The 14,376-nt window shown below is 39.1% G+C and overlaps 1 protein-coding gene across 49 annotated transcripts in view; it reads right to left on the minus strand.

Moving 5' to 3' along the window:
* RBFOX1 (RNA binding fox-1 homolog 1) overlaps window positions 1-14,376 on the minus strand; it is a 1,418,051-nt gene that overhangs the window by 30,333 nt on the left and 1,373,342 nt on the right. For all 49 annotated transcript variants that reach the window (XR_014794880.1, XM_084882378.1, XM_084882381.1 and 46 more), the window contains one exon: window positions 9,608-9,672. Coding sequence is in view for 48 of the 49 variants with exons in the window: in XM_084882378.1 (XP_084738504.1) it covers window positions 9,608-9,672 (65 nt within the window). In the remaining variant the exon portion in view is untranslated. The remainder of the gene's footprint in view (window positions 1-9,607; window positions 9,673-14,376) is intronic.

A 14,376-nucleotide genomic window follows, 5' to 3' on the forward strand; every position in this document is an offset into this window, starting at 1 on the left:
CAGCTATGGGCTACTGCGTTTGAAATTTTCTTTAATATCTCCCCAACTCCTTGTTGGTCCAGTCTGTTGACTGTTATAGGCCTGGTTCCTTTTTTTAACTGCCTCAATTACGTATTCATCCAATAGTGCATAACAGTTGTTCAGAAGCCATTATAGATGGTGGACCAAAGGCAATTAATACTTCAAATAAAAACTTGAGCACTCTTTCTTTTAACGTGTGTGGGTGCACTTCTGTAAATTTGAAATGAGAGAAACTCCGGAAATATATCTATCAGTAACAGGCATATCACTTTTCAGCACAGGGAGCTTTGTGTTTATAAACAGGTTTCAAAGAACACATTGGTGCTACTATCAAGAACTATACATTCCCACCTCCACGATTTTAGAGCAATCTTAATTGTTATCAAATAAAATCATTGTCAATCTACAGAGCAGGTTGGCAGAAAACATAATTAGTGTGGTTAGTTATGGTAATTATTTTGGTGAATGCCCAATTGGAACTATTTGACTCATAGGGAAAATAGATACAGCATTGGTTATTTTGACAGCATGAAATTTCACTGACTTTGTAGTCATTGAGTCACAACTTAGTTATGGCTATTGAAGTTGAAAATGTGCCTTTGCCCTGACCTTGTAACAAAAGTAGAAGGAAGCAGAAACAGCCCATGACCCACCCTAAAAGACATTGGATTAGAAGCCCAGTCAATGGGTTTCCAAGACCACAGATCATTCTGTTTGGACCCACTTCTTCCAGCTGCACAGTGAGGATTCTGTTTAGGATGAGCACATATATTCTGCTTGTCCTTGGATAATCCTATTTGAAGCCTCTTGTCCATGGGTCCTGATCAGTATGTCCCTTCTCTGTCACACATACCATTCTGAATAATCATTTCTATTGGCATCTGCTTACCTCATTATTATATTGTCTACTGCTTACCTCATTAGCTTGTTGATGCAATGTTTTAAATATTACCTGACACACAAGAGGCATTACCAAAAAATTAACTTAAAAATAGAAATCTACATGGTAAAAAAATAAAGTTGTAGGAAAGAATATACAAACTGCTCACTTTAAAACAACCTGACATATCAAAATATAAAGTTTGAAGAGCTGATAATAAATTGAAAGGCTTACCCAGCCCCTAACACACATCTCCCCCTAAAAAGTTTTTCCATAAAGAAACAAAAACAAAGCCAAAAAACCACCCTAAATTATTCATGGAACTTAATGGATTAGGTGAGCATATAACCTTACTTATCTAAACTAATAAAACAGAAACATGCAAACTGACTGTAGCCCCATCACACCCACAAGCCACGCCCAGAAGCCAATCAGGAATGAATATGCAAACTATTATGGCTGCAGCCAGGGAGCAAGCAGGAGGCTTGGGTCTTTCTGGTGATGGAAGAAGCCAAGCTTCCTGGCCGGCCCTGGGCTCTCTAAAGGCTACAAAGTTTCATTTATAGAATGTGTTGCCAGGGGGTGTGGTTGGCCTGCAAACCATCACAGGCCACTTGCCCAGGCTGCCACACCCCCCAAGGGAATCCCTACCCTGATCCGGGACACTCTTCAAGGCAAACCAGCTGGCCCCCACTGGTTCACCAGGCCTCTATCCTATCTAATAAAAGAGTAATATGCAAATTGACCATCACTCCAACACACAAGATGGCTGCCCTCATGTAGTCAAATATGCCTGCCCCCATGTGGACACAAGATGGCTGCCACAAAATGGCCAGGAGGGGAGGAAAGTTGGGATGGATCAGACTTGCAAGGGAGGGCAGTTGGGGGTGGGGGGAGAACCAGGCCTGCAGGAGAGGGCAGTTAGGGGTGACCGGGTCTGTAGGGGAGGACAGTTAGGGGCAAACAGGCCTGCAGGTTAGGGCAATTAGGGGCCAAAAGGCTGTCTGGGGAGCAATTAGGCATCAATCAGGTTGTCAGGGAGTGGTTAGGGGGTGATCAGGCTAGCAGGCAGAAGTGGTTAGGGACAATCAGGAAGGCAGGCAGGCGAGCAGTTGGGAGCCAGCAGTCCTGGATTGTGAGAGAGACATCTGACTCCCCACTTATTGGGCCTAAACGGGCAGTTGGACATCCCTCGAGGGGTCCCAGATTGAAGAGGGTGCAGGCTGAGCTGAGGGACACACCCTCATGCACAAATTTCATGCACCAGGCTTCTAGTTATATTTTAAAAGGCTTGTCTATATCATACTCAGCTGAATAGGTTTGGTCACTATTCTACCTGAACTCTTTGAGTGACTCTAAACTGTTTAAAAAATCAGAGTTTTAGATTCAGGTGGATTTGAAATAATCTGGATATTTCTGGTTTCCTCAAATCTCATTCTAGCTCTCAAGGGTAAAAGCTCTTAATTGACTATCATATGGGAATATACAAAAATGAAAACAATAACATTTTATGTATTGCCCTCTATGTTTTGGATATTTCATAAATACTGTCTCCAAACTTGAAAACCATTCAGTAAGATGGATTCAGTAAAGCCACATAACAGATGAGGTGGTTCCCACTGCAAATAAATGACTTCTTAAGGTTGCACCACTGAGATGCAATAGAATCTAGTAAATAAGGGCATAGATTTAAACTTTAAACTGAGCTGGACAACTTGTTTAACTTTTCCAAGCTTGCTTCCCCATCTGTAAAATGGAGGTGACAACATCAATCTTACAGGGCTGGTGTGTGAGCTCAATGACACTATTTGTAGAGCACTTAAAACAGTGTCTGTTACTTAGTAAGGACTCCATAAATAGACATTGGTATTATTGCTATTATCATAATATTTGTATCATTATTATAGAGAGATGATTTAAATCAAAGTTTGGTCCATCTCCTATATCAAACTTCGTCTCCTGGTGTGGTATGTCAAGAAGTTGTAATCAATAGTGCAGATAATGAAGTCCTCTATTTCTACTTAATGAACATTAACAGTAGCATTGTCATATATATGGAAAGTTTTATTAAGGAAATCTATTTTCATCTTGTAATAGGGAATTCACCAGCAATAAGTGTTTTTTTCTAGTCACCCTCAAGCTGTCTGGAATAATTACTTTCACTTTCTCTTCCTGAGTAAACTTTATACTAAAAAAAAAAAAAAAATTAAGCATATAAATAAAATTAGGAATATATAACCTACTTATATGTATTATATATTCTAATGTAAATATATATATATATATATATGTGTGTGTGTGTGTGTGTGTGTGTGTGTGTGTGTGTGTATATATATATATTTAATCCAGTGTCCTAATAATAAAAATGGACATATTTTTCTAGGCACTGAGATACAAAAGAATATAAATAAAGACATTAATGACTGATTTCTTCTACTTCCTATTATAATACAAGGTAACAGAGCATCTTTTTTAAAATTGCAGAACCCAGGTGAGCTCATCAGAATATATGAAAACAGCAGAAAAGGTAAAAAACACAAATCAATGACAATTTCAACAAGCCACAATCTAAGGAGGTACAGAGTAATAACTGTAGTTTCCTGCCAAGCTTTGACTAAACAGGTTATGATCTGAATTCAGAATGGCTTCCTCTTGCCCTAGATCCTTGTCTCAGGTGGGGAGATGGCACAGAATGCGCTCCCATCCTCTCTCAACCTCCATGAACTAAGCCCTCAGTTTCTTGTCCATCTGAGCATGCCATCTTTGGCATCGCCAAATTCTACAATGTTCTCACTTTGGCTTTTTTCAACAGTGATGTCTCAAAAAAGATTGAAAATGTAAATAAAAGAGAAAGGTTACCACAGAGTTGCTGACTTTTATTTTGCCAAGTAAGAACATCAAAACCAAAACTGGGTAAGAGAAGAAAATAAAAAAGTTACCATTTGCTGCTGTCATCGTTTTATAAAAGAAAAGCTATTTAAAAAAAAAAAAAAAAAAAAAAAAAAAAAAAAAAAAAAAAAAAAACAGCATCTAAGAAAGAAGCCTGGGCAAAACCTGGGCCATTCCCCAGATGAGCTGACAGCCCTATTACATTGCACCCGTGTTCTCTCCCTGTCCTGGGAAACCAGTAATATGTCATCAGAGGCGGCCATCAGGCCTGGAACCGGCCTGGGGAGACAGTGCTTTAAACAAAGCACCGGGATAAGATCTTGAGATCTCTCTCTTTTCAATTCACCGAGAATAGAATAGGGGGCTCACTACTGCTCCACAACCAGAAGCAGTTTCAACCTCTGGAACTTGGCTTAGGTGAGAGGAATGAGTAAAACAATGGGAGTCCCTCCCTTGTCTGCTCTGCATCACCTGTCCTCATTAAGGGAGACCTATTATCCATAGATGAAGCAGTCTGTATTCTACCCCACAGTAAGAAAAAGTACAATCGTTTAGTCCCTAAAGTACAACAATATTTTTAAAATTACCCTTTGTATACACAAAAATACACTGTAAAGTAGTAAATTAAATTTCCATTCACGATGCTCAGATGCTTTCCAGGCTAACAATCTCTTAATTTTTAGTCTGCCTCATTTGATAAAGACTCCAAATCAAATGCTGTATTATTTAAAATGCAATTGTCAGCCTGATTTTAACAACGACTTCTATTATTTAATCTGAATATAGGAGATAATAAGTTCTCAAATACAGAGGGAGTGGCCTGCACTCAAGGAAAGTAAACTCAAATCCTTTATTTCTTCAGTTTAGATCAATCTTAGGAGGTACATTTGGCTTTAGTTCTATTTTCTGTAGTTATGCTAATGACAAAATAGTATAAGAAGGCAGAAATTTTGTCTTCTGCTCCTTCCTTCCTTCCTTCCTTCCTCCCTTCCTTCCTTCCTTCCTTCCTTCCTTCCTTCCTTCCTTCCTTCCTTCCTTCCTTCCTTCCTTCCTTCCTTCCTTCCTTCCTTGTTTCTATCTGTCTCTCTTTATTTCTGTTCATCCACATGGCCACCTATGTAATCTGTGTATGTTTTAATCTATCTATCTTTCTATCTACCTACCTATCTATCTATCTATCCATTACCCATATTTGTGTGTATGTATAGATATATATAACTATCTCTATCACCTATATAATTTAAAATAGTAGACCAGCTTCTCCATGACCCCAAAGACATGCCTCTTTATCTCTGTTGAGTTTTTAAAACGAATTACTAATTAAACAGCACCTTTAATTCGTGAGTTATGAGGATCAGAATTAAACAGTGTTGTAGCATGTGGCTTGTGACTACAGCCTGAGTATGACCAGTCCTGGCCACATTTTATTAACATTTACCTAGTTACTCTAGTGCAGTGGTCGGCAAACTCATTAGTCAACAGAGCCAAATATCAATAGTACAATGATTAAAATTTCTTTTGAGAGCCAAATTTTTTAAACTTAAACAATGTAAGTAGATACATTCTTATTAACTTAATTAGGGTACTCCTTCAATCGCACTGTACGTGTGCGCCCGCACGTGGTATTTTGCGGAAAAGCCATACGCAAGGGACCAAAGAGCCACATGTGGCTCTCGAGCCGTGGTTTGCTGACCACTGCTCTAGTGAGTCCTTCCTGAGGTCCTAAGGCACAGGTATGTGTATGTGTGTTGTACACATATATATGTATGAATATACATATATATTTCAAATGCAGAGAGCTAGAAAATTGGTATTAGGCATTTTCATTAGATTGTCTGTTAAGCTGAACTTGCCATCTCACCATGTTTGTCCTACAAAAATAGAAATTTCATACAATATAGTCTAATACTGCCAGTAAAACAAAGATCTAAAAAATCAAACAAACTGAAAGGGGAAGAAAAGAAACAAAGCCCAGTTGCTTGCTGTCTCTTTTGCTCAGTCTAGAGTCATCTGCACTGCCAGGTCTCTAATTGTATGTATAAAGCTGCTGATGTTAGGGATTCTTAAAGGAAATACATCTTATAGGAAAGAAGTAAGGGTCCCTGGCAACTATCAGTGCAATGGAATCATTATGAAATTTCTGAGTGAACCACTTTGTATCACTTTCTTCTCGAGCTGGTCTGCATCTAATTCCCTTCAGTCCTAATGTGGAGGGACGTTCTCATGCACTGGTTGTTAGATGTTACGATGTCAGCAAGCAGGACAAGCATGACAAATACCTGCCTTTCCGAAGAGTTCACATTTTCATCCAAGCTATGTACACACCATAGGTATTTCCCCAGATATTTGCAGCATAATTCATTGAACAGGAAATTCCTCCCCCACCCCATCCTCTTGTTTGGCTGCTCCAAGATGCAACAACCATCAAGTCATAATACACAAAGAAACCAAGAGCCAATCCATAGAGAGAAGCCTGCCCACAGGCTACATCCAAGCAAGCCATTCCTCGAGCTAATGTGATGATGGACCTGTCAAATCCAGAACATATCACGGACACATCAGCAACACCAAGTGGCATGCAATGACCAGATGACCGTCGGCCCCACTGCCATGCTTTCATTGGTTCAAGCTCAGAACACAATCTCCTTTGACAGTTTGGACAGTTGGCTTTTCATAAATCAAAGTTAGGTTGGAAATAAAGATCTGGTGAGGTCATGTGCTTACCAAATATTTCCTAAATGCCGAGGAATGATGTTTGCCTATTCCCGTTAAATGCATCAAGGAGACTATAAAATTACCTAGTCCAGTCAGGTCTGTTTCTTTTGGGGAAATTTCTGCCCACACCAGATGGTCTTCATTCTAGAGGTCAGCATTCAGAAACTCTCAGGATGCTCCAAGATAATCAGCATGTGATCGTTTAACCAAGAAAATGATGGGCAGAGAGTTGCAAGCTGCCCATCAAGGACCTTCTGGGCAGTCCTGAGGTTACCTGAGTTCAATATTTTTCAAAAGTCCCTGAATTTTTAATTTAATGAAAACTTAATTTGTGCTGATGAAAGGTAAAATTCTACCAACTGGGGACACCCAACTTCTTTCACTTTCAAGACTTCTGAAAAGACTCATGGTTACAGGGCAGGTTGCTGCAGTTTCTCTTTGGAACAGGTTGATAACTATGGACATTACCAAAACATTCTGATTCCTGCTGATTTTAGCTCCTATGTTGGAAGGGTTTCTTTGGGTTAAGGAGTTTTTCTCTTTATCTTCTAGAGAACAGGAATGAAGAATCGATCACTACTGATAGTACACTGTGATTGTGTTAAAATTAAATATTACACAACTGCCCTAAGATAAATTCTAAATACTTGGCATCTTCAATCTAGATTCAAAAGCTATTCTGATAATTTCACATTTTCCCCCAAACATGTGTCTTCTATAAAAGGTCTTTCTTCACCTTACCTCTTTGAAAAAGAAATAGGGGAGACTACTGTTTCATAAATACACTTTACAAATCAAACCAGAAATAACGTTTTAAAGATTGTTTTCTGGTAATTTACCTATTACTGCGTTTACCTCAATGCTATATTTCCATATGTGGCACATGTCTTGCTTATAATACAGTTAAATAGGGTTGGTAACCAATTTACACAGCAAGCAAGAAGACCTAATGTGCAAATTTTTTAATGAACAGCAAGAGGCCAATTACATGGACAAGACTATTACCACTGAGTTTGTTTCTTCAACTGAAACTATTATACTCAAGTGGGAATTGTAAAGTTATTCAAAATTTACCAATTCAAGGATGAGGGCAATTTTTCAGTCAGACATGTTGCCAATGAGAATCTTAATAAAATTAAAATAACCGGTTTTCATACACATATTTGCATATATGGTGCCCCCAAATGCAACTACAGTTTAACTTAAGTTTTAGATGAATACAAATGGAGATGAACAGATCCTCAAGTAATTCTATTTAAGAATAGTGTTAAACATTATTTTTTTAAATGTCTAAATTGGTCTTATTGAAGAATGCAATTTAAATGAGATCTTTGTAATTAACCTTGTTTTCAACTTGGGGATAGATGCACTTATACTGAGAAGCAAGATAAAAATCCCTCCAAAAATAAATCTGTTTAAGATTCTTATAATTATACAGCAGGCTTAAGTTACTATGATTATAATTACATATAAAGTGGGTGTTTGCGAATTTAGTATCTAGAAATATTTTCATAAAAATAATTATGGATTGTAGATAAACCATATTACCATTGATACTTTGTGAATCTTTGGTGTGCAGAATTTAACAGTGTTAAGCCTTTTCATTTATAGGATAATCTTAAATACTTCAAGACTGTCAACGTTTTTATTAACCTACTGACCCTCTCCTTTTTCCTAATCCAGTGTCAAAGTGTATCAAAGATAGCAACTTACATAAAACCTATTTTGCATCTTAACAAGTGATTATTGGGTAACTGCATAATTTATGTATTTGGATCTGAATCTTGCCAATTGTTTGAATCTCTTTGGAGGCTCCCTTCAGCCTTGAGGCCTTGTTATGGTTGTTTTTAAGAATATAGTAATAATACCTGCATACAAGCAGAAGGCAGATCTCAACTCTACCTTGCCTAAGAGCCATTTTATTACATGTGTATGCATGCGGTTTTCAAAGTGCCCCTCTTAGGGCTCAGCAATTTCCTTTGCTGTATTAGACCTCAGAAGAACCCTGTAGCCGCAATGAGCTCACAACACGTCTGTGAGGAATGGAATGGAACTGCAGGGAAAGAAAGCACCAGAGCAAACCCAGGGGTAGGAACCCAGTCACAACAGGCCGGGGAGGAGGACCAGTGGCTGCCGACACATCCCATTCAAGATCAAATACATCTCCTTGCTTACCTGTCTGACCCAGCATGCCTCAGCCACACATGCAAATTGTTATCATCACTGCTTTATTCATGAAACATATTTTTAAATCAAAGGAGTCATTACCCAAAATAAGCACCCTCAGTGACATTTGAGCATGCAGAGCATCTGAACATTCACATTTATGTCCTCAGGAAACAGAGCCAACACGTTGCATTCAATATGGAAACACACACTTTCTTTTTTTCAAGGCACCTAAACAGAAATAGCTGTGGCTTGTCGTTTCAGAAACCGAGTCATCTGTTAAGCTTGGGTAATTGGTCATAAAGCTCTTCCACACCAACCCTCCCCCGCCATCCATTATGACTTATGCATTTTTTTAAACCCACTTCTGTCCCTTCTGCTGCCAGTCTTAGGGTGTGGTGTGCATTACAAACAAAAGTCAGCTTGTCTTAGTAGGACTGGGCACTGGATGTTGCCAAAAGAACCAATCTACTTGGGAATGCCAGCTATGCCTCCCCCATTCCTTTATAGTGGATTAAATAGTGGTTTCCTGGGTGTAAAGAGTTGTAACAGGGGGAAATGGGTAAGCCTGCAGGATCATCTTCTGTTTTCTTCATCTGAGCTGGATGCGACCATGGTCTTCCAGAGAAGACCATAAGAAGATTGCACAGGGAGAGTGCATGTACATGCAAGGTGTGCTGAAAGATCTATACACAAACAAAACATACCATTTTCTTTGTGTCTTAGCAAAGAGGGCAAGAGTTAGGAATGAACTGGGCTTCGCTGTCCATCCTGTCTCTAAGTGGCCCTCTTTGTAGTCTCACGTGGGACCTAACTTGGTGGGTGCTGCCTACCCAGATGTCATGCATTTGCCTCAAGACTGGACACAGATCTCGTCTCCCCACCAGCTGAGGTAATTTCCAAGTAGCTGTCAAGCAGAAAAAGGAAGACCCTTACCTGTCACTGTAGGCAGCTGCAGTGGCTGGGGTAGGCTGGGCGTAGCGGTATGCAGCATAACCACCCTAAAACACAAGGAGAAAGTGGACTTAGACATGCCAAGGAGCCCGATTCAGGAATGTCCCACGGTGAAACCACACCAGAACAGCAGTTACCCATATCTACCAATCTAAAGTGGAGGTTAATGAAAGCTTAGTGTCAGAGCGGAAGTACAAAAAAACACACCAGACAGACAGGGGATTGTAGGCCAACCCCGGCCGGAGGTTAAAGGTTAGCAGGTATAAGCGTATCCACAAGGGAGAACCCAGATACCCTTTGAAGGGTATGTACCTAAGAGTTAACAGTGATTGTCTTGGGATGGGGAGGATTATGGGGAATTATTTAAATACTACTGATACTTTGCTGAACTTTCCAGATTTTCAAAACTGATTATACTTTACCTTTACTTATGAACTATTAATTTACATTTTATTCAAACAGTCTGATTACTTCCTTAAAAATCCAGTATAAGTTAAACTACTACCCTCTTTGTCTTTTATATTTATTTATTTTTAAACCCCTTAGAAGGCAAGCTAGTAGTAATCTCTTGCATATATAGTTGTTTAACCATAAAGCAATTAAAGAAGACAGTCCTTAGCTTTCCATATCTTACATATTTATTTTTAAAAGGAATGGTAAATGTTTCTTAAAAATTCTGTCTTTTTGGCTAAAGATATCACAGAGCTTTGGATGGGGAATTCGGTGTGGAAAATATAATAAATGATTCCAATTTGTAAATAAAATCATTAAGAGAGAAAAAAAATTGAAAAAATAATTAACATTTAGTTGTATGTACCAGTAATTGCAATTGTTCAATTAAGCAGAGGACAAGCAAATGGGCATATTTGAAAGGAATGTGTTCAGCAGAGCATTGATTATCAAACTGTGAAAATAACAGAGCGTCTTGCTCAGCCAACCATGGCGAGACATCAGCCACCATAGAATGATCTCAGCACAATTAACAAACAGGCTTCAGGCTCCGCCGATAAAACAGGGACCTTTCAGGTTCTAATAGGAATGCAGCCCCATAATCCTCTGCGGGCAACTCAGGACAGACAACTCTGTCCAGGGAGCACTTAACAGTAAGACCATGGATGTGCCAGAGGGTATCTAAGAGTAGAATTGAGAGTAGAGAAGTTTGTTACATTTGGCTTCATATCCTATAGGGAAAAACCAAGTAGTAGGATAGGAGGCAGATGAATGGGGAAGCTCAAAACTCATCTTTTAAAATGTAGATTAAACTGGTCTCAATAATTTATTTCTACCTTCTACCACCCACAGCTCACTTTCAGAGGAATTGTGCCATCACTTACACAGCAATTCTAGAAAGCTAGTTTAGCCTTGCACAAGTTAGTTTTTCAGATCAGTCCTGGAGGAAACAGATCCAAGACATTCTGACAGATAGTCAGCAATAATTTGGAGCCAGATAAAAGAAAAAAAGTCTCCCTTGAAAAACAATGTAAAAGTAAAAAAACAAAAACAAAACAAAACATGAGGTCTTAGCCAGACACCACCTGGTGTTCCAAACACCATGTTCTCTAATTAGGAGCAGGGAAACTCATTAAATGTGCTGAGGAGTTGTAAAACCAAAGAAGTAGTTGTCACACCAGCACTAAGTTCAGACAGGCTGGTGGGCTGAGGGGAAAGAGGTCACCGGATTTCTGGAGCCATTCTTTTCATTTGCCTGTCCGTCTCCATGGCTTTCTTGATGCATCCAGAAACACACGGGTGTGCAGACCTATGCAGTGCACTTAATAAGGGAGGAGGAGGGGGCTGGAATTGCCTAGCTGATGGCTAGGAAGCAATAGCTGCAACCAGCTGAAAGCTTTGAGTGGAGAAAGTGTGTGTGTGTGCATGTAGATGTGTTCATGTGTGTGTGTGTGTTATTTTTGTCTCTCACTCCCAGAATAAAAAAAAAAAGAGAGAAAGAAATCCTGCCAAGATATTTGCATCAAATGCCATGTCAGTCATGCTTTGGTGACTATGAATTTGGTCCCAGCAAAGATTTTTAGCTATGTCCCACTTGCAAATCCTCTTTGTTTGAACTCTGTATGTCTCCCTCAACTTCAGCAGTAGTTTGTGTCAATGAAATTAGGTAAAGAGTCTGCTAAGTGGAAGTAACTGTGGCAGTGCACACAGAAGGGAACTAACATGAACCTCACTGAGCACTAGGCTCATATTTATTGTATGAACCTAACATGGATATGTGTACATCGCGGATCCATCCACGCAACAGACATGTTCGTCTATTAAGCTTTAAGAGGACATTTCCTCTACATAGCTGAATATGATTTGGTCACTCAGAGAACATAGGAGTGTGTTTCCATGCAATACTGGCACCAGTGGTCAGTGCCCTAATGCTTATTTTTGTTTATTAGGAATTTTTTTTACAAGCTTTCCAGATTCAAGAATCAAGGCCATCGTTTGTTAAAGTCTGTAGACCCAGTGGGAAGATGTTGACCTTGATCTGTGGTCTCCTTGCTGTCCAGTGGACCATGTGGTGATGAGGGAAATGTCCTGTGTCTGTGCTGTACAATATGGTAGCCACTTGTCAGTGACTACTGAATACTGGAAATGTGGCCAGTACAACAAACTGAATTTGTAATTTACTGAATTTGGGTTCATTTTAATATATATAAATAGCCACATGGGACTGGTGGCAACCCTAATGAGTCCAGGTCTATGTGATCCCTGAAATAGGTAACAACTGGGAAAAGAAAAGGGTTAGGTGGCCTAATACCTGCACATCTATCTACTTCATTGCCTTCTGGACTGTTTTTCGTCTGTATAAAATCCATATTAGGGGAATAACAGAGTTGTGTATTAACTCAGTGTCTGTGTGCAAATACTGTAAAATTATCAAAAAAAATACAAATTGCTTTAATTTGCCTTTCTAACAGGTAACTGTCATCAATTTTATTGCTCCATATTTTGCAGTTCGCTGAGCATAGCCAGAGCTGCTGCAAGGTTCTGTGCTAATGTCTGAAAACGGAGAGCTCACTTCCATTTGCTGTCACCAAACCGTGTCCGTGTTGAAACTGGTCCTCCCAGATCTTAGGACGAAAATGCATCCTTGACAGTGAGATTTTTCCCTCTACCAAGGGAAAAAGGGTGACAAGCACAACATCGTTCTACACTCCCTACTCATAAGACATACTCATTTTTCACATGCTGGACAGCAGCAAAATATAAATGTGACCTTATATGAAACATAAAATTTAAATGGCCCTTATAAATTGCCCCTCCCTCCCCTGCCACCACCATCGGATGGATGTAGCCTCCTAAGATACTGGCTCATGGGGTCGGAAACATTTCCTTTGTTACCGAAACCCCTGGAGGTCCTTTGGGGGAAGTTACTGATTAGGAATCTCTAGTGATGCCCTAATAAAGTATTTTCAGAAGTGTACTGCTGGGATACTAATAGTAGCAGGGGAAGGGAAGGTATCTGGATCAGATAGGCCTGGGAATTACTTAATTAAGCACTATGGAAGTGGTTGCTCTATTTGTGGAACTTAAAGCAATGCTAAGGAGCACCATGGATCTCCACTGCATTGCAAAGTAGTTTGACAAAGGGAATCCCATGGTTAACTTTAGAGACTACCTTTTGGAAAAAAGATGTTCTACCATCCTAATGATGAATAACTTGGGGGGAGGTGAAACTTGGGGGTGTTGGTGGGGACCTGGGAAGGGTGAGACTGTGATAGGCTTGATCACGGACACATCTCCTCCTCTCCAAGAATATCCCTGGATCTCACTTTGTGCAAAGCGGGTAGATGGGTGTATATTTAATGAACTCAAGATTTTATGTCTGAAAACAACATTTACAAGGACATTTGCAAGATGAGAAACTTAAATATAAACCATTATTCCCTAATTTATCTGCATTATACATTTAGCTGTTTTTGAAATGTGGCAAGTTTTCTTGAAAGGTAAAACTAAAGTTCATGTCAGGAGTTTTAATTAATGTGTCCTCTCTTAGTCTCAAGTACCCCTTTTTCATAATAGAGTTCTTATTAAAATGATTAATTTTCACAGTAAAAAATGTACTTTCTTAATGGACTTAGTACTGAACAAAAATGATAATTGCAGGTTATAGGAAAACTCATGTAATAAAACTCCTACTGATTACCCTAGTATTACATTCTTCTTTCATTTTATTTGACAGTTTTAATGTTGGTTTTAGACCAAATTTGGAAACTCAACCATCTATATTCCAATGAATGATGAATGTGGGGCTCCTTTTCTTTCTGCAAATTTGTTCCCTTGGGGGTTGCTTTGGCAGTGAGAGGTAGGATTGGAAGCTATAGCAATGGGTGTGAAAGAAATTTATAAGAGCCCACAATGAAACCATGAAGAAATATATTAGCTATCCTCAATACTAGATGCATAAGCGGTTTTTATTGTTGTTATTTTTTGTTTGTTTGTTTGTTTTTCCCTTATTTAAATATTCCAGATGACTCCTGGAACCTACTAAAATTTTTCTTAGACAATTGGTTCAATGAAACCCTAAAGTCCCCTTTTCACTGAATTTATATTAATTGAGACCAGATGCATTTTAAGAAATTCATAGCCAAGCCAGAACCCCATTTTGATACACTCATGATCTAGCAAAGGGGAAATTTGAGGATGATCATCTCCATTCTTGGAGAATTCACATCAAAACTGGAAAATTCAGTTCAGTCTTTCCTCCTATGTTAGAAGATATCTCCTCCCTGGAATGGTCTTGTTAG

Source organism: Pipistrellus hanaki (assembly GCF_964339955.1).
Source record: "Pipistrellus hanaki genome assembly, chromosome: 4".
Lineage (NCBI taxonomy): Eukaryota > Metazoa > Chordata > Mammalia > Chiroptera > Vespertilionidae > Pipistrellus > Pipistrellus hanaki.